At 39.5% G+C, this 24,329-nt stretch overlaps 1 protein-coding gene and 1 long non-coding RNA gene across 4 annotated transcripts in view; one reads left to right on the forward strand and one right to left on the reverse strand.

Moving 5' to 3' along the window:
- The window catches only part of LOC110841323 (uncharacterized), a 498,304-nt gene that overhangs the window by 70,709 nt on the left and 403,266 nt on the right, over positions 1-24,329 (forward strand). The window contains exon 1 of one of the 2 annotated variants that reach the window (XR_015536925.1): positions 17,495-17,676. The exons of the other annotated variant lie outside the window; for it this stretch is intronic. This is a non-coding gene — a long non-coding RNA (uncharacterized LOC110841323). Of the gene's footprint in view, positions 1-17,494; positions 17,677-24,329 lie in introns of those variants that run through there. 2 annotated transcript variants of the gene reach the window in all.
- Positions 3,437-9,355, reverse strand: LOC110841322 (uncharacterized). Of its 2 annotated transcripts, none has more exons than XM_087354926.1 (4): positions 9,184-9,355; positions 5,959-7,391; positions 5,089-5,258; positions 3,437-5,006 (listed from the first exon to the last, which is right to left on the reverse strand). In XM_087354926.1, the coding sequence occupies exons 1-4, from the start codon at positions 9,209-9,211 to the stop codon at positions 5,003-5,005; spliced, it is 1,635 nt and encodes a 544-aa protein (XP_087211052.1). In that variant the 5' UTR covers positions 9,212-9,355; the 3' UTR covers positions 3,437-5,002. The 2 variants fall into 2 exon arrangements, with proteins under 2 accessions (XP_087211052.1, XP_087211051.1); XM_087354925.1 differs by having other exon boundaries at positions 5,085-5,258; positions 9,184-9,354.

The raw sequence follows: 24,329 nt of genomic DNA on the forward strand, positions 1-24,329 counted from the left end.
AACCTACATCCTTAATTTTATCTGCGTTAATTTCTGAACAGGGTCCTCTCTAGAGTGTAATAGGGTTTTTGTGCTTTTAATTAGAAGGCATGTCTTTGTAAATAAATTATTTTGACCAGAATAGACCAGAACGTAATGTGCTTTATTCAGTTCCAGTCACACATGACTGTGTTGGTAATTAATGTCTCATTCTAAAGAGTAGATTGAAAGCATTGACGATAAAATATTTTTTTCGTTTGATGTCTGTCTGAAGAGAGCATTCATGTGGGAAATTTCGACTTAAGATGTGACATAATACCTGCTCCACACAACCTTTGAACCCATACTACCAGCTCGCAAATGTGTAAAAATTATGGGCGAGAGGATGACAAAGCCCTATTGCCGATCTGAACTTAATGGCGATTAGAAAAAATCTTATTCCCTTTCGTGAATCTAACCCTGATCACTTTTCAAACTGAGTTATAGCACGTCACTCACTTTTATTGTTATTGTTTTATGTCTTACTTCCTGCAGTTTTTCGTCGGTCACCAGTCCTTGATTGAACTTAAATTTCTGGATTTTGTCAAACATTTTAACTCTTTATTATTATTATTAATTATTATTATTATTATTAATGATTATTTTTAAAATAAAGTTCAATGCACGTAGAATATATGATACGCCTTTCGATAAGGTTTTTAATTCGTCGTGTAAATTATTTATTAATAGGTTTCATAATATGTGTATGTTCTTTGTTGTTGGCAAACACTTTAATAAATGAATTGAATTGAATTATTATCATCACCATCATCATTATTGATATAACATTGACGAATTGTTTCGAGACTACTCTCTCAACAAATGTCATTCATGCTCTGTGCAATGGTACTTGATCACCTATTTGATGTTGATCAAGATCACCACAGTACTCATGTCGGCCGAACTATAACTACCCCTCCCCCCCTGTCCCACTCACCGTTCTGATAATTGGGGTCACATTTAGTTAGAATTCTAAAGTGGAAACCTACTGGACACGCGGCGATGAAATGTAGAGAATCAGCTAACGCTTAATGGTAGAAGAAAAGTCTTACTGGATTTACTGAAAGGGTGGATTCGGGGTGTTATTCAGATCCAAGATAATTTTATGTGCTTATGATGTGTACTTCCTTCTCATTCTCTCTGGTCCATTCACTCCCTCTTTTCTCCTCTGGAATCAGAACGAAATTATGGGGACAATGGATTAAATCCTATGTCCAATCAATTTTAAGTACCATAGTGTCGTGTTCTAAACGAATCCAGCAACAGGGGAGCCTTTTATTCGGGATAAAGACGATTGTTGGAGTGGTTTATTCGATCAAGGGAATGGAGAAAATTATTTTTTTTTCTCTTTTCCTTGAATTCAGATTTTTAAGTTTTATCGAAGTAAAGTGATGGTTTGATGTCTCACTACTTACGAATATATTTGAATTGGGAGTCTATGACGTATAAGAAACAAAAATGTCAGTAGATGTTAACACTTCGTTGATATTAACTTTATAGTATTCTGTGATGGTTTAAGACTAGGACGTGAGAATAAAATTTTGCTTTATTTTTCCCCATGTTTGCACACTAAATTGTTTACTCTTGCGTATTTAACGACGCTGTTTTAACTATTGTGATTATACAACGTCGAGTAAGATGGGAAAATAGTTATGAATAGTGAGTAACTATTTGGAATTAGCCGATTGTGACCTGTTTGACGATAATACCCTTGTATTCGCTCGGACGGATTAATTAAATCTGAATGAGGATGGACGGGAATTCATCCAATATTGAAGCCCTGAAGGCATATCCTCTGACAACAAGAATCCAGATCACCAGAAACTCGTTTCAACACAAAGCTTCCAAACTTTTCCATTTTCAACTATTGATAGGACACATTATAAACTTAATCAGTGAAGATATAAAGGTTTTGTACACAATCTGCGTCCTTGTTTATCCATACATATTTTTGGCAATTAAACAGAATAATACCATTCATAATTATGTCGATAAGCGTTTTCTTTGACGCCACATCACGTAGGTTGTTCTTGCACTGATGTGATCGTGGTTTATTGTTGTCATAAGACATTTTCCACAAGGTAATTGTTGGGTCGTCGGACATTCTTGCACTAATACTTATACAACGATGTACGACAAAACTGTCTTTCTACTCCTCATCCGAGGCGCCACTGTTGCCCAACAATAGAGTCGAATCATGCAGCCATCCAACCACCCATAAGTGTTCTTCGTTCAAGCTAACGCCTGAAGAATAATAAATAAAAGCTGCAAAGGAATGTACTCCAACAAGGCAAGAGAGTCCTGCTCGTACGTAGGACACCCGTCATCTAGCTGTTACTGGCAGGATGCGGTGTGAGGAAATTGCATAGTGGCCAGGGGCCCGCGACATAACTCTCCGACGTTGGGTGTGGCGACCTTATTGTAAGTTTCTCCATTTCCTGCGTAGCGTCATCAGGACCAGGAAACTCGCCGACCGCTTGTAGATAAGCCGCACTGCACAGCGCATGCGTGGGTTTAAAACGCCTAGACTCATGGCGGTGCTTGCTAACCAATGAGGTCGAAAAATTCCATTAATGCCACGGAGCAAAGTCCTTACAGAGAAGCTTGGTAGTCGATCAGGCAGTCCAAAAATTTTAAGCCTCTTATGTAACCGGAAAGTCCAAAGCCAAACGTTAAGATTCACTTTAATATTATCCGCTGTGGAAGTAATATAGGCAGCTACTATGATAGAGGGAAGCTTATCAGCTAGTGATGCTTAATAATACCTGTGTGAGAGCTGCAGGAAAATGTACAGAACAACAACGCTTTGTTTCCTAGATTTAAAATGACTGAAGTTTACGCCGGTCCAACCAAACAATGCCAAAGCCCACTATAACATTTATCCTGTACCATTTCAACACTTCTCGTATCCTCAGAATCATTTCATATCACGCATTTCCAGGTGGCTGTGTGGAGTAAGGATTCATGATAACAGCTTATTCAATTCTTTAATTCTAAAAATATTAAATTAGCTAGTAGTCGTGAAGCGTTTGGTTATGTATCTTTCTCACTCTGCACTTTTAGGTCAGACTATCCTCTTTAATATCATATAAATAACCTAGCCTCCTCTCGCTTTGTGGGTATATACATATATTTCTTCCTTCACAGAAGATACTACGATTCAAAACACAAAACAGTCCTTTGTGTCTCGGTATTATGTTAAGACACTTCGGTAATTGATATTTTAATAAGGAAGTAGATCACATTAGGCGTCAGTCATTATAACTCATTTCCAGAGAAAATGTAGCGATTAAAATGACCACCTGTTCGACAATCGAAACTTTTTCGTATAAAAGCTTATGAAGGCTGTTGTGTATATATCGATCTTAAACAAACGATGAATATAAGTCCAACATCAGATAGTACACAGACAACACTGTTATCAATGATTACAAGATTTATTGTTGTACCTTTATATTGCAAAATCACAAACAATTGATAGCAGTAAATAATCCCTTCATACATATATATATTGTATCCTGCATATAAAATTAGGCTACATTCAGAAGGGAACAAGAAATAGAATACAATTACCAGAGTATCAATCGACTGAGAAATTCCGTATCGATATCTAATCTTATTGGTTTAGAGTTGTTTTAAATTGCTCAACTGTCTAATTAAGATCAGTCCAGACAAGAATTTACTTTATATTCTTACAACCCTCATTTATAGATAGGCGAATCATTGATGTGGCCTTGTCAATTTTTATTGAAGTATTAATCTGTACTTTCTCTGTAGTTGTTTTAATTTTAAAAAATTAAACCACTGAAATGTGAATTTAACATCGTACAGATTTTTTATAATGAGAGTCAAGGGCCGAAACCTTCATTATTGCAAATATATAGCACCAGGAAGATAAATTTGGGATCATTTATGTATTATATAGGGAACTGGATATAAAATTATATAAATGAAAACTAACGAAGCATTTTAAAAGTGTGTGTAGAATTTCTAAGGTACTTGTTGGGAATATGGCCAAGTCGCTGCCTTATTCATAATTGCACAGATTGTTTACAGAAATTACCGCCATTTGGTCACAAATATCAAGCAAATTGTTTTCAGCGCGTGTGACCAAGCGCAGTTTGAGTGCCTGGAGAACAGAAGAAACAACACGAATCTGACTTTCAGAACAAAGACAATATATAATAAATCTTAGTAAACAGAAATTACATTTGTTTGCTTAGAGCTGAATTGAAAGGAAATTTTCTGTTCTCTTATACATTGTAACTGGATTTCATGTTATTCTTCGTTAGATCTCCTCCTGGCAGAGATGTAAACAAATACCAAATGCAGGTTATGTGGCCAACGTTGCTGGTTTCAAGGTTTCTGAGCTCAAAATCAGAGTATAAAACCCGCACGTCCTCAAAACTAAGCCGATTTATTGTGAAAGTTTATTTTATAAACTCAGAAAATTAGTAATGCAATTAAATATCATTGACAGGTTTTGACAGATTTTAAATGTTGATCGGAGATCAATCATTTCTGTTGCTTCCACGTTAAAAGAGATAAATAAATTTTGTCAAAATTATAAAAATTCGTGTCTTTTTTTTTCCATCTTTTAGAAGAACATGTGGACTGGCCACATTATCTGTGCTTTGCAGGTAATGTGGTCGCAAGTCTAACTTAAAAGAAAATATTTTCTGGCTGTTATGGAAAAAAACTAAGATCATGCGTTTTAATGCAGCTTAAGAAATCCTATGGTGGATTCGTACGTCACAGTTGTTTTAAAACCGTTTTAATATGATAAAAAACAATATGGAAGCCTAGCATGGCCATATTCTCTCCGAGTACCCTATATGTTAATTAAAATATTTATGTTGATTGCACCGTATTCCATATCACAGAAGAGTCATCAGCAGAAGATAATAAGAGCTGTCGTCATCGATGGAAGTAATCTCCAGTCTCACTCAATACACCGGTATACGGAAGCGACAATTTTTGCATTTCATCTGAAACAAAAATAGAGCGTCCTTAGAGGTGTCATCTTACCACACCTAGCATTTTGATTCTGTGCAGACGGTGCATACCCACAGAAACGGTTTGTCCTTAGCTCCATACATGTTGAGACGGTGGTATTGGGAACGATTGGCGAAGAACAGGTTCAGATTATTTTTCTGCAGTCGAGTTGGGGTGACGAGCCATGACGAATTGGTGATATTTGCAAACAGATCCAGCACGTCACGACCTTCATGCATTATTACCTGAAAGAAGATTACATAATGTAAGCAGCTTAGTAGTATTGATGTTTGACTTTCATTCAATCTCACTTTCGTGGGTCACAGCTTCTGGTTGCTGTGACGTTCATTCGAATACAAATTGTACATTATAATTGCTTTACATTTATGCACTACTGTTGTTTCATTAACAGCAATACACGACAGGAAAATCTGGCAATAGGTCATTACTTCTTATTTCCTATCAGCCCCCGTAGCAAAATTTAACATGAACTCGTGTTCAGGCACTGAGTGAGTACATAATCGTGAAGATGTTAATTAGTAGCAAAGTACAGCAGAGTCCACATCGAGGAAGTCAACTAGTCAAGAAATTCCCCAACTATTGATCAACTCGGACATTTGTCTATGTCCAAAATACCCTACAACTCTTCCCTATCTTGAACCAAATTAATCTAGTGTAATTCCCAAGATCGATTTCGATATTACCCTCTCAATTAAGCCCAGATTTTCCATGTAATCTGCTTCCCGACCGAAAACTTTCCACGACTTTACATTTCTCGTTACATTTGACATTTTGTGGCAAGGAGCATGCAATATTACATGTTAGGCTACACGCGTGATGAAAAGTTGCAATATCTGAAGAATAAAAGACGGCGAACATTAAAGGATAATGAAACTTAAGTGACTGAAATTAAACATTAAAACACCGGAACTGAAAAGAACTTACCTTCTCTGGTTCTGGCTCCTGATCGTCGAAATCACAAACGTGTGGACAATCCGCTTCTTCATTCCTTAATTTGTCCTCGGAGCACGGAAATGACCGTCCATTCTCAGATGGCAAAGGACAGTTGAAGAGGGAATAGTATTCCGTATTCTCTTCTTCATTTTTTAACAGCTGTTCTTGCACTGCAGTCGCGTTTTCATTCGTTCCTCTTTCATCCTCTCTTTCTTCGTTTCTTTCCTTGTTCACTTTCCTTTCTTTGTATTCTGTCAGTGCCACTGTCCGTTTCTTTGCCTTCTCTTTTTTGTTCATGTACACTGCCTTTGCATCTTTGTCTTCCCTCAGCAGAGCCGCCGTTCGCAGTTGTTTGGACTGCAGAAATTCAGTCGCTACTTGTCGCTTCCATTGCATGGATGCGGTCCCTGTTTTTCCCTCATAACCTACAAATTCCCCTTTTCCTTGTTTCCAATACTTCCTGGATGCTGTTGCTCCATGTTTCTCGCATCCCCGGGTTGATGTACCGTGATGCTTGTTTCTCGAAGACGCTGCTGCCCCGTGTTGGGCGCATCTCCAAGAAGATGCTATTCCATGTTCCTCGCATCTCAAAGAAGATGCTATTCCATGTTCCTCGCATCTCCAAGAAGATGCTATTCCGTGTTCCTCGCATCTCCAAGAAGATGCTATTCCGTGTTCCTCGCATCTCCAAGAAGATGCTACTCCGTGTTTCTCGCATCTCCAAGAAGATGCTACTCCGTGTTCCTCGCATCTCCAAGAAGATGCTACTCCGTGTTCCTCGCATCTCCAAGAAGATGCTATTCCGTGTTGCTCGCATCTCAAAGACGATGTTGCGTCTTCATCCTCGTATCCCCGTGCAATTCTGTCATTTCCCAGTGATGTCAGTTCTTTATTTTGACCGTATGCTCCGAATGCAAACTCCCGCTTCCGTTCATATCCTGGGGCCGCCGAAATTTTTAGCTCATTCAATGGGAATGTTGCTATTTCTGTCTGTATTTCGCTTCGTAGGTTTGCCGTTGCTCCCGAGTTTTCTTCTAATAATGCAATCGCGCCTTCTTCATTATCTTCTGTCGCAACGTTTCCTGATCCTCCTGGCTGTTCGTGTTTCCCACCGCAATTTATGTTTCCTTCGCGCGTCTCAGTCTCCAAGAAGTCCTCTCCTCCTGCAGCCCCATCATCGTCAGGCGACATTTCAAAGATCTGTTCTTCGTCAGTGTCCGGAAAGCTTTCTGGTTCAGTCTCTGTTGAGGCTGCACTTTCAGCATCAACATCTCTGTCTACGGATTCAGGTGGAGTGTCGGTGGGGCTGATGACGTCAGCGGAGCCAAATCCACTGGACTCGCTGTTTGGCATAGACGGAGTAAATGTGTCTTCGGTGATTTCTCTTTCACTTTCTTCGGGGATGGTACAGGCAAGACCTGTAACTGTATAGAACAACAGCGCAGGTACTTAAGGGATCGTGGTTTCTTGGAACTACAGCAGGCTGACCGGGGCGGGGGGTGGTGGAAGGCTAAACTGAAGGTAAACTGTTTGAATCACTGACTGAAGTCCAAGCTTAAGAACTAGACTTTAAGTGACAAGGACTTTGTACTTTCATCCCCAGAATTGACGTTTATGGACATGGATTTTCCACTGAATGCAAATTTCATAAATAAACATGACCCTGACGTCGAATTTTTATATAAAAGAACATAATTTATAAAATCTTCTCGGGCGATCAGCCGCGTCAAATGGTTACCATAGTAAACCGACGTTTCGGGAACCAACTCTGTCCCCATCATCAGGGTTATGATTTCATTGGACGTTTATGTCAGTTTTAGTCATGAAGTGCATGATATGAAAGTTTAATAGAGAGAGCGGGGAGGGGGGGAGGTGGGAGATATCACCTGTAAGACCAAGAAGTCGATTAGAAGATAATTTTAAAATGTATCCTGGAGAAACTTAGGGAAAATTGGATTGGAATATATGGAATATTTTAAAGATTGTATTGTTGGATTGTGGTTTCATCCATCCTCCCGTCACTTCATCCGCCTTAGGTCCGAATATTCTGATCAGAACTCTGTTATCAGACTGTGTTATCATATTGAACCCTTTTAGATATTTGGCAACATTTATTGGACCTGGGGGGTGGGGGGGTGGGATAAACCCAGCACAACACACAAAAACGAGGAAACACATAAGTGGAATGGGGTCCGAACCTACAAACCCAGGGTTTGAATGCGGCCACTGTTGGCATTAAGCGTAAGACTTTCTCATGTAAATAGACGGCACGAACAAAGAACACGTAATGCTTTTATTGAGCTACGTAGTGAAATGTGTAAGTGAAACTGCCTGCAGTTGGTCACTTGAAGTAGTAAATCACTTTTGGTCATTTGCAGTTTTCCCTATTTGCTGTCAGTACAGTTGACACATCCCTTGTTCAGAAATATTGCCTTATGCTGAAGTTCATATCTGTTGCTTCCCATCGTATCTCGACCACAACCCTTTAGTTTATTTCAGTTTACGAAATGATATTTTCTTTTGTGTAGCTGACCTTTGGACCACGCATGAAGACTCTATTTATCTAATGCATTGACTTTGTAGAAATTTGTGTATATTGATTTACTTATGCATGGGGTTTTCTACGAGCCAGTTAAATATATTACCAGCTGCATAAACCCAGGCAAAAATATTCTTATTACGAGTGTATGTTGTCGGGCCTGTAAGTTATTTCCACGTTATACAAAATGAAAAGCTTTGAGAGTAATTAACTCTAAAACAATTAAAACTACTGAGTAAAAATAAAAAATATATATACATGGAAATAATTTAAACAAAAATAAATAGTGGTTTGTTTTTATTTTAAAAGTGATTCTACGAAGTTGGTATGGTTTATTGTGTTCTTACATAAAACTGAGGCTGATAATTTTTTAAGGTATTTGTTTCTAGAATTTGTAATCAAAACTGCCATTTTCCGTAAAATGACTAGTAGATAAACAAACAAGTAAATAAATTAAATGCAGAACACATTAATTAAATTTGAAAGTGATTATCACATTTTCCTTGAGAGGTGTCGCTACCACTTCTGTTTTTCGTAGTCCGAATGAAGAAATATTGTATAATCAATACGAAATGAATTTAAGTGATCACTAAACCATGTTTACACAAAGCCAACTACAAAATTAATGTCATAATATAAAAGCAAATCAGTTTGCGAAAATAATTTTATTTACTTACCTTGGTTGCATCTTAGAACCTCAGCCATCGCTCCAACTCACTGCGGTGCCCGATGTCCAGTGATCTTATTGCTGCCTGTCACCGACTTCTCCCTCCGATGAGTAAACACTATCTGCTGTCCTCAAGTACCTACTGGTTGTCTTGTGGTCGCAGAAGGTGTATGAAGGGGAGAGGGATTTTGGCTAAAGCCATTAGTTGTCTTCAGACAAAAGTATGAGGTTCAGCAAAAGTGATTAGTCTTTACCTCTTACATAGAGGCTAATTTTGTTCGTCTTAAATTTATCAGCGATAGGCTTATCGATCAGGTTCACTTACTATGCGATATTACCATTTAAGCAGCTAAATAAATAGGTGAGCAATTCAATGGAACCGAGACAACGGCAAGATAAGAAAGTAGCGGTACTGAGCTCGTCACTGGTCACGTGAACATAGTTACATCCCCCCACTTTCTTACCCTAAGGTCCATTTTAATATTATCCTCCAAGGTGTCTCACAAATTCGAGTTTACCTTATAAAATTTTGTTCGTTTCTCCCGAGTGTATTACATTATCCTCATTGATTTAACAGCCCTAATAATATGTATATGAGGTTATCACAGCAGTGAGTATGAAGATTTCTGTCTTCTGGGTTGTTGCGATGAATCGCCCTGATGACGGAGGCAGGATGATCTCTGAAACGTTGGTAAACATCTACCAGACTACACAGCGCAACAACCCAGAAGACAGAAATCTTCATACTCATTGCCCTGATGACGGAGGCAGTATGACCTCTGAAACGTTGGTTAACATCGGCCAGACTACACAGCGCAACAACCCAGAAGACAGAAATCTTCATACTCATGGCCCTGATGATGGAGGCAGTATGACCTCTGAAACGTTGGTTAACATCTACCAGACTACACAGCGCAACAACCCAGAAGACAGAAATCTTCATACTCATCGCCCTGATGACGGAGGCAGTATGACCTCTGAAACGTTGGTAAACATCGACCAGACTGCACAGCGCAACAACCCAGAAGATAGAAATCTTCAGCCCTAATAGTACTTGGTGCAAGTATGAACTATAACGCTCCTTAATTTGCTGTTTTATTTAGCCGTCTGTCAATTCCTTTTAGGCCCAAATGTTCTTTTTATAAAGTTAAGTACGGTGACATCTATATGCATTTATAGTCCTCGCGGTAATAAGTTAAATGCTTCGATGTCATTGCCCAGTTCCCGTAGTTCCTGGGACAGAGGTGGGATAACGTTCTTTCCAATAATTTACTACGCACCACGCGATGCAGATACATGGGAAAGTTGAGGTATATTTCCACACATTTTTAACATCGACATGTGATTGGTGAATGGTTAGAGTTAATGACCGGGGAATGCGCCTTCTCAGAACTTGTCATTAGACCCCAGGGTTACTGAACTCAGCTACCACACATTTTTAGAAAGGTTGTGTTACCTGAAGGATTTAAGTCCCGGCCGCAATTAGTACCGGTATTTGGGAAGAAAGTTGTGGTTAATTTGAGGTTTTAGGGGTAGTCAGCAGACGTACTAACACCAATTTCCTTTACAATCAGATGAAGAGAGAGATAAATGCCTGGATTGGATTTAGAAACAAAGTTCCCTATCTATATCACAAAGTTTTTGTCGGATTATGAAGGCATCACGTTCTTGTGTTATTCTGATTTTCAAAATGGCCAAGATATTTCTCACAGTACTGTTGATATATGTTCGTTATTAACTATGTAGGATTTGAGGTTCTTACTCTGATGGGTTTAGAAACGAATATTTAACGGGTGTAACAAAGTGTAGACTGGTAGAAGTTTGCCAACGTTTCGGAGGTACTTGCTTTCTCCATCACCAGGGTGATTATTATTAACTATTTCCCAACCCATATCTCTGCATAGTATATGAGTGTTTCTCAACCGGAGGTCCGCGAGTTGGATATTGATGTACGTTTTAAGATTTTTATCGTTGCATTTTTACTACCACATTTTAGTGAAAAACACGACGAAAAATATACTTTCTATTATATTATAGCACGTTTACATTCCGTTTAATAAAAATGTATAAATTTAGGTTGGTGGTCGCTTTACCACAAGATTCAGGACACAAATATTCTGGTCCTGAGATCCAGACGAATGGACCGGATCATCTCGGAAGTCATTGAGATCAAGCATTATCCCAGCAACACGTTACAGGGCAGGGAAGATGATGGCTTCTAACTGATCATATTTCCAACCTGAAGGGACTAAAGGATCTTGTTGGAAGCTCGGTGCACATTTCCACTGAGCCCTTTCCTGTCCTTGGTTCTTATAACGAATCTGTGACAGTTGTCGCCCACATTGCTGTATTTTTAAAAGAGAATGTCGTGTTGTTACAAGCTCACAAAGCGCATGAGATTAACCTGCAGCTACCTGCAATGTTAAATCTTAAGACGGCAATGCAAATAAGTAAAATATTTAAATTATACATTTTAAATTTGGGGTATTTTGAGCAGATGACTGTAAACTGTATAGAAATTAATCCCTACGAATATATTTATTCTAACTTTCATAAAAGTCGCACACTACCAGATTTCATAATGCGTATTCAATATGAACTGAAGGTAAACAATTCATTAATTTCTCTCAGCTAGTTTCTAAAGCTGAATCAAATTCCGAACAAAGCAAGAGAATGAAAACATGTAAATAAACGCAACTTCATTGGAGTCGAAACAAAAAGTTAGGTTAGTTAACTCGGAATGTTATGTTTTCACATTTCAATGGGCATTTTATTTGAATAGAATAGAACAGTGCTATTTTAAGTGACCCTATTCAAATATATAATTTTGAAAATTGAAAGCAGGTTTATAAAAATCATGAGTTGCATGTAATTGCATTCCCAATAGTGTTTTGGTTACCCAAGTTGAAAGCCATTGATGATATGAATAATACAACGTAAAAGATGTTTCGAGCATCCAAGCCATATTTTATGTTGGTTTATCTGATGTCGTGTAATACATATTAAAACACCCTATATCTACACTCTGTAAAAGTGAAATTATTCTTTGGGTATTTTTCGCTAAGGACGAGGATGAATAATATTGCTGAACGAAATATACGGGGTTTATTGTACGGCTGTGTGAGATGATGGCAAGAAACCGCTCGGAAGATCTAGACAGAGATGGAAAGATAATATTGAAATGAATCTTAGGGAAGTGGAGTGGATGGGTGTGAATAGGACAGGAACTGGTAGCCGGTTGTCGTGGAACCGTTATTGAACTTTTGTGTTGGATAAAAGGCGGAGAATTTCTTGAGTACTTGTACGCGCTATTACCTGCTTAAGAAGAACTTTGCTCTATGAAATTGGTTTTTTTTTCTCTGAGGGATTATTGCTGTTTGTAGGGGTGGCCACCCGAGAAGAGAATTTACTTGAGGTCTACACAGTTGCCAGTTTGTCAGTCATCGTCATTCTCTGATGACGTCAGGGAAGAAAGGGTTTTATTGCTGATCAATGAAAAGCATTGAGAAAAACCGAAACATTGTCATACAAATGCCTAAATCATGTTTACAATATTTCAGCATACCAGATTCGGTGTGATTTCTTCTTATGTTATTTTAAACGATATTCTTTTCAAGTGCATAGGTTATAAGCGTTGATTAATGTGATATTTGTGAATACTAGATAGAAAACGAAGTATAAGAAACCAGATCTGACCTCTTTTGATTAGCTGTGTCAGCATTTTCTGCAGCAAGGGAGACAAAATATGAAAACATCAACAGCTGGTTTCGGGCTCATATTTGATATCGGAGGCAGAAGTTTGATTCCAAATTCTTCGTGGTTTTGTACAGCGGTTGGTCACGTGTTCTTACTACTGTGAATTGTTAAATTTTATGTGTTTTGGTTTTGAATGCCATAAAAGGCCGACAGCCCTTTCACCTCTCTTTCAATAGACAAGGAAGGTTCGTTTACTGTCTAAAACTGTATAAATATCCTCTTTCTACCCAACCTAACAAAGCTAAGGGGTAAGCTTAGGTATTCGCTATGGCCAGCATTTTTTGTTCCGGCAATGGAAATGCTCTTCATATAATACAAACATTGTGCAGGATTTCTGCATTATTAACAATTACTGGAAACATTTTTAAAAATACTACTACCACACTAATATGTGCTGTAGCCCCTTTGAGCTGTGACTTGACTGGGTAATTTCTACCAAATTTATTATTATTTTTCAACGTTAGGTATTTACTATTGCTTAGAACTGCGAGGGGGAGAGTCGGTTCGTCCTAAGGTCTCTATCTACGCACACAAATGGTAACACATATACATGCCGCGGGTGAGATTCGAACCCATGATCCCACTGAGTGGTTAAGGCCAACGCCTACTGGAACTGATTTGAGTAGTAGCAGCAGCAGTAGTGATAGTGGTAGTGGTTGCACTAATGAAGTACCGGGGACAGGCAGAGCTTTCGTATTAACCATGTTAGCACTAGTTGAGAACGCCTGCCTGGTTGGAGCTGGCTAATGGTTCATTAAGATATTCGGTTCTGTTGTGTTGTAGTGTGTGGAGTATCACTGCACCAAGAAAGTAGGAATCTTTTAGTATTTTTTTTTAATTTTATGCGGACTGATGCGGTTAATTAAGATGAACTCTCCGCCCCTGTAACTCTGATCTCAGTTCATGATCGTCTTCCAGTCGTTTTCGATGAACCGGTGTGTGTGTAACCCGGGTGTCCCCGTTAATGCAGATCCTGTAGCAATGGACTGTGTCCCGTGTCTCTTCTTCAGAAATTAGCTGCTTGTCTATTTATGTCATCCCAACCAGCAAAGTATTGACGATTCAAGTTTATTATTGGACTGTAGGAAAGTTCATCTTCGCCTTTCCTCGTGGCTAACCCGACTCTATTCCGCCTCTGCCCCTCTTCCCGTACCTTCATCATCTCTGTAATGATTGCACTTGTTCTCATTTGACTTCCTTTTGATCGTACACTTCCACGAGCCGGTAGAGTCCACGGGAGCCAGCCTTCATTGTTCGGAACCAAATCAAACTTTCAATGCCCTCTAGTGCTGTGGCACGGGGTATACGGGGGGAAGGGGGCCTTTTCTCCCGGAATATAACGTACCACTCATACCCCGGAATTCGATTACTCTCTTCCCCCCACCCCCTTGCAACTATCCAACTAATGAATGTACTCACTCTCACACATTCGCTTACAGTGCAGATGAGAAGTAACTTCCCAATTTACCAAAATTTAGATTTTATTTACGAAGCTTATTCAAGGTACTTGAAAGAGCCAAGTCAGTAAATTGAGCGGGCTTCGATTCCCGGCGGAGATAGGTATTATTCTCTCGTCACCATATAATTTATTCGGAAAAGACTTTAGGATTAAAATATTTTGGAACGTCAGTAACTAACAAAGCAGAAAGACGTTATTAAATTCGGAAAATGCTTACTGCTACTCGAGGTCTTCTGCGTTTCTGTCTTTTATGTATAAGCGTAAAGACTGAATAGGTCACAAAACTGTAATTTTACTGTTGCTTTTGTAGGACTGAAATATTGCTTTGACATTAAAGGAAATGCATAGATTGATGTTGTCTGAGAAATGTGGAATCACATAACAGAGCTATTTCACTATACAGTAGTTTGGATTTGGCGCCCAAAATTGTCCTTCCCTTTTGGATGTTATCGCCCGCATAAACGAACGTAAAGATGAACTCAGACGAGCAACGCGCCATGTCCTCACACGAGTTTCAAAGTGCATTGATGTTGACGGTGGAATTTTCGAAAATACTAGGTAAACTATACCAACTTTGTCACTTGAACAATAAATACCGGTGTTAGAAACAGTACGTAATATCTCTTTCTTATTAACAATTTTGCAACTGTGCAGTGAAATAGCTGTATCTCGGAAACCGTTCGGAATAGGACACATGTACATGTAGACTTTTTTGACGTAAATACGTCTATACGGAAGGGTCATTCGGCAAAAATGTGTAACGAAAATGTGTAAGATCCGTGTCAACAAATCGACAACAATGGTTAGCTTGCGTGTATTGTTATGTTACCTTGGAAACGTCATCTGTTTATCAACAAATAAACAACAATGGTTACCTACATAGTTACCTTACATTACCTTAACTGTTGGGCAAGGCCGTGGTCTAGGCAACACGGAGTTTTCCTCCGGGGGCTTCCCCGGTTTCTCCGTGGCATCCCAACAATTACTCCATTCACACACTGAAGAAAAAACCACTTCTGGATCATCTGCCAAGAACGTGTATGAACAGGTCCCAGTCCGAGAAAAGGATGGAAGGATCCTGTTCTTATGGACCTGTCGTCAGACAGAACACTAAATAAAATAACCTTACATTACATTACATTACTTTACATTACATTCAGCTACCACAGACCCATCTTAAGCGTAACTAATTCAAGTTAAATAAGCAATGTCTTAATCAAACTTATCTCAATTGTAAAGCATGTATAAAGGAAATATTTAGAATAAAGCCAATATATAAACTTCCTTTCCGTATAGACGTATTTACGTCAAATTCTCCTGAACCGTGGTTCCACTGTCAATTTTGCTTAGAATAACCGTTACTATGACTTCCCTTAATATTGACCTTTACTCCTGGGACACCCTGTATAGGTGTACTCTTCACAAATATTATTAAGCGGGGAACGAAGTACGAGCAGGACAAATCAGAAATGTGTAGGCAGGTTCTGGTAATGAATTGGACAGCCTTACAGGTCTTGTGCATGCACGTGGTAGTGAAGACAAGTATTTAGGATCTGCATGCACAGAGAGGACAGGGTGAGGTCGTCATGCGTAAGGAGGAATCCACTGCAGAGCGGGTACCCCGTTTAAGTTCTCGCGAACAATGCTTCGGGCACACTAGGACACAACAAAAGATATGGGGTCGCTATGGTAACACTGGTCAATGGGCCCGCCATTCAGTGTGACCAACAAAGTATGCAACAATTCCCTCTCTTCTCCGCTACATCTAAATTTCCCTATCTCTTTCTCCCTTATAATCAAATGTCCCTTTTCCTCGCTTTACACAGGCAGTACAGGGTACACAATGAGAGATGGGTGTAGGGAATGGCTGGTGGTTGGTGCGAGAGAAGGATAAAGGAGAGAGGGGTTGGAATAAAAAAGTTTCTCTCTTTTGTATAGGCGTGTGCCGGCTACGTATCCGCTTATATTTTGAACCTGTGCATTGAAGGTTTCCACACACACACACACACACGTGCCCCGTTGAATAGACGTGCTGTCTCATATACGGTGCACTATTTTTTTACCCTTAGTTTTATATATATGTGTGTGTGTGTGTGAAACCCGAGGAAACACATTGTACCAATGCATTGTGCCGAAGAGTTGGTGTGGGAGGACAGGGGAAAATAAATCAAAGACCGGATTGTTGTGGTACGAAGGTGGTCGGCATGAAGGTCATCGTTCAATTCCCTCACCAGATACACACAATTGAAAATTGTTTTGTGTGTACAGCTATATGCAGATGTCTAGTCATTGTTATGGTATCATCTTTTCATACGTAGGTCACTTAATATCCAGTGGTAACAGCAGTTACCACAGTAACTGGGTGCTCTTAACAATAGGTCGGTAACTGCGTGTGCTGTTATACGCAACACACAAAGGGGCATTTTAAATTATGGTCTTGGTTGACGCGGTTGGTGGTGATATTGAGTGGATTGTTCTGGTAGTCAACTCTCAGACGCTGAACAACAGTTGAATGGTCATTTCCTTCCTGTAACTAGAGATAAAAAGTTTGCTATTTCAAGCAGCCAAATGTTATTATTATTTAGTGTTCTGTCTGACGACAGGTCCATATGAACAGGATCCTTCCATCCTTTTCTCGGACTGGGACCTGTTCATATACGTTCTTGGCAGATGATCCAGAAGTGGTTTGCCATTGCCTTCTTCTGTGTGTGAATGGAGTAATTTTTGGGATGCCACGGAGAAACCGGGGAAGCCCTCGGAGGAAAACTCCGTGTTGCCTAGACCACGGCCTTGCCCAACACAAGTTATAAATTCGGGCACCGCCGGGAATTGAAAATATAAGAAAAAACACAACGGCGAGCAATTCTGTAGAACGAAGTTTTTTTATTGTTGCGTGTTGTGTAATGACTACAAGAATGCGTGTATTTGATTTTAAATTTCATGTTTGCACCTTCTTCGTTACACCTCCAAAAGAAGTTTCATTACAGCTGCATCATTATCAAAACAGTCATGAAATTCAAAGTAGGTTTTGTCTCCTTTGCTGTTTAATGTTGGTACAACTGAGTACGGTAGTGAAACCGGTTGAAAGCAGCATCTACTTCTAGTTCAGTCAGTGAACAATAAATAACACGGCAATGCAGCGAACAGTGCACTGACGTCTGTGAATAAAATGGAACAGTGTGATGAACGATTTGTGGTCTAACATCTTAGTAGTGTTTAACGTTACAGTGTGTAGGTAGATAGCATATACTAACTGAAGTATCTACTGAACTACAAGCGAAATACAAGGTTAGTACAATGATAAGAAATTAGTGTTTCGGTTGATAAACATTTTAACTGTAGAAGAATCCGGCGTCCTGCGCTCCATGAAATACATTAGCAGGCACAGTGAAGGTTTTTATTTATTTATTTATTTATTTAGTGTTCTGTCTGACGACAGGTCTATATAAACAGGATCCTTCCATCCTTTTCTCGGACTGGGACCTGTTCATATACGTTCTTGGCAGATGATCCAGAAGTGGTTTGCCATTGCCTTCTTCTGTGTGTGAATGGAGTAATTGTTGGGATGCGACGGAAAAACCGGGGAAGCCCCCGGAGGAAAACTCCGTGTTGCCTAGACCACGGCCTTGCCCATACATATATGTAAAGTAAAGTAAAATTTGTCTCGCTACGTGCCATAAAGGCGCTTGGGGTGAGTGGAGGTATAGCTCCTCTCTTTCTTGATCTCGGCACCAGATGGGGTGAGTGGTCAGCTTCACGCCCCGATATATATATATATATATATATATATATATATATATATATATATATATGATGAACGACAAGTTGGAGACATTTAGAATTTAAATCAGCGGCCCATGTTACTTTACGTTTCCTATTTGTAGCTAAAGTGAACAGCAGGACTCACAGCAAATGGGGCCACCTAAAATGTTTCTCTTCTGTGGAATTATCCTGGCCGGCAGCCAGCGATTCATTGAGCCCAACTGCACCCGATTAAAATTAATTAAGTGTCCTGACAAGCATTGCCGCCGATAACAACAGTTGCGATAGCAATCGACTGTTAGGTGCAGCGAGTGTGTGGTCGTATTCATACTTCATTTAACAGGGCGAGCGTGGCGCGAGATAAGCCCTGCAAGGGGATGCTTACTTATTGGTGGAGAGTGTCTCACAACAAACGCCTACAGCCTGTGTGAGAAGTTGGATTACGCTGGCATCTTTAGTACGGGGTGGCACGATCACGGGTACGTAAATCATGGCATCTGATTTTTTGGGTGTTATAGCTAAAAGAAAAATTTTATTTTGAAGACTATATAGTAAGAGTTGCGATTTCATGATCTCAGCTCTGCTAGACTCGAAACGACATTTTCCGACACTCACGTGTTTATCAGTTGCGTTGCTGGTTGCACTTCTTCAGGGGGAATCTCCTGACGATTCTTTCCGTCGCAGGTTAACCTCTGGAGGAAGGAAGTGCTCTTGACAGCCACAAGCCTGTGTCTCCGTGCTTCCACGTTTAGGGTTCAAAACGAAGAGCTGACGAGACCGTCATATTTTTCAACCTGAGGTTATGCGTACCAAGTGGCACGTGTCGGGGTGGGATAAGGGAGGGGCAAGGATCATCAAATCCCGATGCTACATTAACCAGAAGATGAGATGAACCAGAAGGTTTTCTCTTGATCAATGCTTTTCATGACTCTAATTGTGTAGTTGTATATCTGGTAAATACCGCCACGGTGGTCTAGCGGATAGAACGCTGGCCTTGTAATCCTGGGGTCTCGGGTTAGATTCCCGGCGGTGCCCGAATTTATAACTTGTGTTGGGCAAGGCCGTTGTCTAGGCAACACGGAGTTTTCCTCCGGGGGCTTCTTCCCCGGTTTCTCCGTGGCATCCCAACAATTACTCAATTCACACACAGAAGAAGGCAATGGCAAACCACTTCTGGATCATCTGCCAAGAACGTATATGAACAGGTCCGAGTCCGAGAAAAGGATGGAAGGATCCTGTTCATATGGACCTGTCGTCAGACAGAACACTAAATAAAAATAAAAATTGTATGTATGTATATAACATTCACTGTAGGAAAAGGCCCGTTAAGTTTAGTTTGACTCTTTACAAGTCTATAATGCGTTAGTTCTTACTGTTTGTTTCAAGCTTAATAATGTTATCTTTGACAGTTTCGCTGTACACCTACGTTGTAATTAATAACACTGATTTCTCCACCCCCAAGTAATGATTATCATTTTTGCAGATGATATTATTTGTTCTTCGTAATATCTCAACCGCCATAAGCTCTTAACACGTTTCGACTTTATTTGAGTTCAACGAAATGGTGATATGGAAAATATTCACACTCTCGACACAGATAAATGCGAGATAAAACTGCGTTACTTTTTGGAATTTGTATGCCTGCTTCAAATGTATTCTAGTTTTATGACGTGTATAAAAAAAGCATCATATTGAAACATCTGAGTACAGAGTTGTAACTTTATAGCAAGAGACGCACACGAAACTTTCGCAGTGTGTTATAGACGAAGTAAACTCTCATAATTTAAAGGTAATGTTAGTAGTCATGAAGAAATAGAAGACGCCATTCTGGAGCCAATAAAACAGCCCACAAAACTACGTATCCTCTCGCGGATGCTTGCCAAAACGAATATAAATGGCAAGTAGAATTTCTGACTTCAAGAGAAATGAAAGAAATGAAATATAAAATGTTTTGTGAGTCGCTTGAAACTTAATGAATGCAAAAGTGAAATGTGTGCTAAGGTTATGTGGTGACACGTTAATCATAGACGTGTTAACAATTTATAAGGTTGACTAGAGGACAATTTTAAAGAAATTGTAAGAGAAACCAGGGATAAATATTTTAGTAAATACAGCTATCTGATGATATAGGAAGGCGATTATGAATGGGGAGATAAATATTTTTAAGGCGGTTGTAGCAGCCTGCTGCAAGGCTATGCTAGCGTTTTCTTTGAGCGATTGCCGAAAAACATGACCAATCTGTCAGCATAACCAGTAATCAAGGAAAGTTAGAACGGAGTCCCTCCCGGATATAAATTTAGATCGTCGCAAAACCAACACGTTAAATTTCCTCATTTGAAGATTCTGTACTGTTCAGTATAAAAATAATATGCATTTGTGTGTATCATTCTGAAGATGGAGTATATGTATATGAGGACATAAAATTATTTATTAATTAATTAAATGCTAATTACCTAAATAGGTTATAAATATTGCGTATGACAATATTATTTATTTTACCCAAATAACCTGTGACTTCATCAGGTCTCGGACTGTTTCAGTTTCTACAAGAACCTCAGTATCTCTTTATGTTCAGACGGAATTTTATATGATTGCTGTAAACATGGATTTAACAATTGAGTTTACTTCAAGCAGTTCTTACTGCTAGTGATGATAACTATTTCCATGCAACAGTGCTCTTAAACGCGGTAATTATATGCTCAGCTAGGGAGGTTTATTCCGAAGTCCATAAGAGCCTGCTATCGGCCCGTATGAAGAAGAAATAACGATACAGGCCTCCTACACCTTTAATTCATCAGGTGAAAAAGTTTACCTATTATTAATAAACATTTATTAACAAGCACACTTACTAGCCGTCATATATTATCACAAATTTCTTGCTATTTCCTAGTCGTGGAATAAATTTTTCGGGATGCGGGGGGCAGGTAATTTTACCTGTGTAAAAGTTCATTAGATGTAAAGGAGAAGATGTATCTTAAATAAATAGGATATGAAGGTCTGTAATGTGTACATCTCACTCGGGATAGGTCCCATGGAACTTTGCCTGAAGATTGTATTGAACCTTCGGGTTTCGTAGAAGGCGGGATTTTCCTAACGACTGCACGACGCCACTTAATAATCCAGATTTTTGGAATGTGAATTTGTAACGTTTTTTTATATTTTGCTGTTGAGTTCAAGTAGATAAAAATTTTAATACAGCTGCAAAATTGAATTGGGTTATTTCCCGCCATTTGTAGTTTACACGGGAACTGCATTATCGACCCAGTTTCGCGGTAGTTCAGTGTTCTTCCGCTGTGAGGGAGTACTGTGTGGTGTCAGCCTGCAGAACGTAGTTACAGATATGTTCGCAAGGGGCCACTAGCATCGTCGCGGCAATCGACGGTTCACGTAGTTCATCGTTTCATCGTTCGAGTAGTAGCGCCCAGAATACGGTCGATATTATTTGGTCCAATCGACATCGAATGCCGTCGCAGTTCAGTGCATGTGTTTCAACTCTCGTTACTATTGGCTGATATTGTTCGATGTGCGAACCAATGGTCGCCTGTATAATTTATTACAATTTGCCACCAGAATGACAAATGCGTTAGAGAAAGCCGGAGAACAGCAATATTTTACTAAATGAATGATTCAGTCAGTGTAACCTAACCTAAAATTAGAAGTAAATACGTAAATAAGCCGTTATTTCTTATGAAATATTGAAATATGTTTAAGTTAAACCGTTGTAGGATTATTTTACTGCATTCCCGTTAAAGTAATATACGATAATTGCTTATTTCTTGCTTGATACGAGTGACAGCTACAAATCCATTGAGTATAAAGTCGAGTACAGTCGACAGGAATTGATCATCCATTCAGCCTTGTAACTTGGCTGTTTTATCCTTCGCCCTAGTAAACTACGTGTGAACTTTATAATGAAGGTGACTGTCTTGTGGGTTGTTACGTCGTGTAGGCTGACAGAAGTTTACCGACATTTTAGAGGCACTTGCTGTCTCCATCATCAGGGCGATCTCCCTGCAACACGCATGGGAAAAGTTAAAATTACACAGACCAAATTCTGGGCGGAAAATATTGATGAAAGAGACCACTTGGGAGACCTTTCCTTAGATGGGACGATAATGCGAAATTTTATTTAGAGAAAATAGGATGTACAGGTTCGCAATAGCAGACCCAGTAGTGAGCCTTTATTAACGTGTCGATTAATATTAGGATTCTATTAAACTGGGGAATTCTTTGAACAAAGACCTTGCGCCTTGTAGTTACTTACGTGATTAGTACAACAAAATACTGAAGTTCGTACGTTACGTAAACTGTCGTTTAAACTTTTAATTTTTGGAGTTGAAATATCTCTTATTATTTTCTTAATTGAATTTAACCGCGTTCTTTGTTTTTGTTAGAATTACTGCCTGAGACCCTCAAGATAACTTGCCTCTGATATAGAACTCAGATTTAAAATACGGAGTCCTGGAAATTATCATACTAAGGCACGTGATTTTGTCCTTATGAATTTCAGTTCCAAATATAGAATAATAATATAGATGACCTTGTTCGACTAAAAAAGTGTATTTAACCATGAAAACATTTTACTTTGTCTTTAAAGAACACTACGTTACCGTTTCATGCCACCGAATTAATGAGGATTTGGAAAAAAATTATAACACATTTAAATCTACGATGCTGGAATTCTTCTGGAGGAACTGAGGAGAAACAGAAAACCATGAATTTCTATAACCTGTACCTCGACAGAGACTTGAACCGAGTCCCTCTCGAATGTAATCTAGAACAATGCCACCGCCGTAACCTGCTCTGTAAGATGTCATAGTCGATGAGGTATTATATTTATTTATTGTTCTGTCTGACGACAGGTCCATATGAACAGGATCCTTCCATCCTTTTCTCGGACTGGGACCTGTTCATATACGTTCTTGGCAGATGATCCAGAAGTGGTTTGCCATTGCCTTCTTCTGTGTGTGAATGGAGTAATTGTTGGGGTGCCACGGAGAAACCGGGGTAGCCCCCGGAGGAAAACTCCGTGTTGTTGCCTAGACCACGGCCTTGCCCAACACAAGTTATAAATTCGGGCACCGCCGGGAATCGAACCCGAGACCCCAGGATTACAAGGCCAGCGTTCTAACCGCTAGACCACCGTGGCGGTGCCGATGAGGTAGAAACCATTAATTGTTTTGCCGAACAGTTAGAATAAGCTAATTCGTGTTTGGTACTAATCAATTTCTTCAGTTAGACAAAGACATCGCGATTTCTTCACCTTACATACTACAGTTTAAAACTACGCGTCCGTGTAATATATATAGGAGTACTTGTTTTGAACACTTGAACATCTTTATAGTGTAAAATGACCTCTGTCCGTTTTAAGGAGTTGGCCTTGATACTTTATACTTAAATATTTTACTAATGTCCATACACCCCTGTGTTCCATTCTGAAATGGCTTCTCCCGGGGAGTCTGGAGACGCCGGAAGCCATATTGATTTCCTCTGTCCCCCTCCCCCGCGCGAGTTTCTGCAACAACCCATCTTGTGTTAGTGTAAGTGGCAGTATTCAAGCTGGAAAACAGTAGCTTAATGGATTTTGCTTTGCCATTGGCTCCCACGTTCGTTAAGGCGTGACGGAATTTATTAAAGAGGGGAGTTTTGGGGCCCCTGGGGGGGACGGGTGTTGGTCGGCATGCAGGTGGTAGAGGGTGTAATGTTATTATGGCGTATATGATGAAAATTGTAGCTACCCACGCAATACCCATCCTTCTTCTTACACCTGGACACGTCAAACAGTTCCAGTGTTCATTTCACACTAAAACCTACGGCTACCAGGGAATTGATAATTTGGTACGCAAATCGATTTTCAGCTGTGCGGATTGGTTTAACTTAAAGTGCAGGAGGAAGGTGCAATGTTTGAAGTGATATGCTACTACGTCATCAGGTAATCTTTATGCACGATTTGGGCGACGTAAATAAAATGAACGTACGATGGAGACATGAGTGTTCTTCGTCGAACTTTCTCGAATCTACTGTTATATGGTAACCGAGTAGAACTTGTGCAGAGAATTGACAATAAAGTATATATTTCGTAAAGTAACAGAGTTAGGTTCATGAGGTTGTCTTGAACGGTTGCAAGAACATGTCAGTTTTCATTGGCCGTAGGCAAATCTCCTCCATAAATGCGCCTT

The sequence above is a fragment of the Zootermopsis nevadensis genome, unplaced genomic scaffold, assembly GCF_977971745.1.
Source record: "Zootermopsis nevadensis isolate Lab colony 2312 unplaced genomic scaffold, Znev_1.0 Znev_ptg000024l, whole genome shotgun sequence".
NCBI classification, from domain to species: domain Eukaryota; kingdom Metazoa; phylum Arthropoda; class Insecta; order Blattodea; family Termopsidae; genus Zootermopsis; species Zootermopsis nevadensis.

What these genes read in the sequence shown, in the direction of transcription:
- LOC110841322 (XM_087354925.1), bottom strand. Translation starts at nt 9,211, where the DNA reads ATGGCTGAGGTTCTAAGATGCAACCAAG. An exon ending in AGGAGCCAGAACCAGAGAAG is followed by an intron (nt 5,259 to 5,958) that starts GTAAGTTCTTTT and finishes ATCTTCTTTCAG; the next exon opens with GTAATAATGCATGAAGGTCG. An exon ending in AGGACAAACCGTTTCTGTGG is followed by an intron (nt 5,007 to 5,084) that starts GTATGCACCGTC and finishes TTTTTGTTTCAG; the next exon opens with ATGAAATGCAAAAATTGTCG.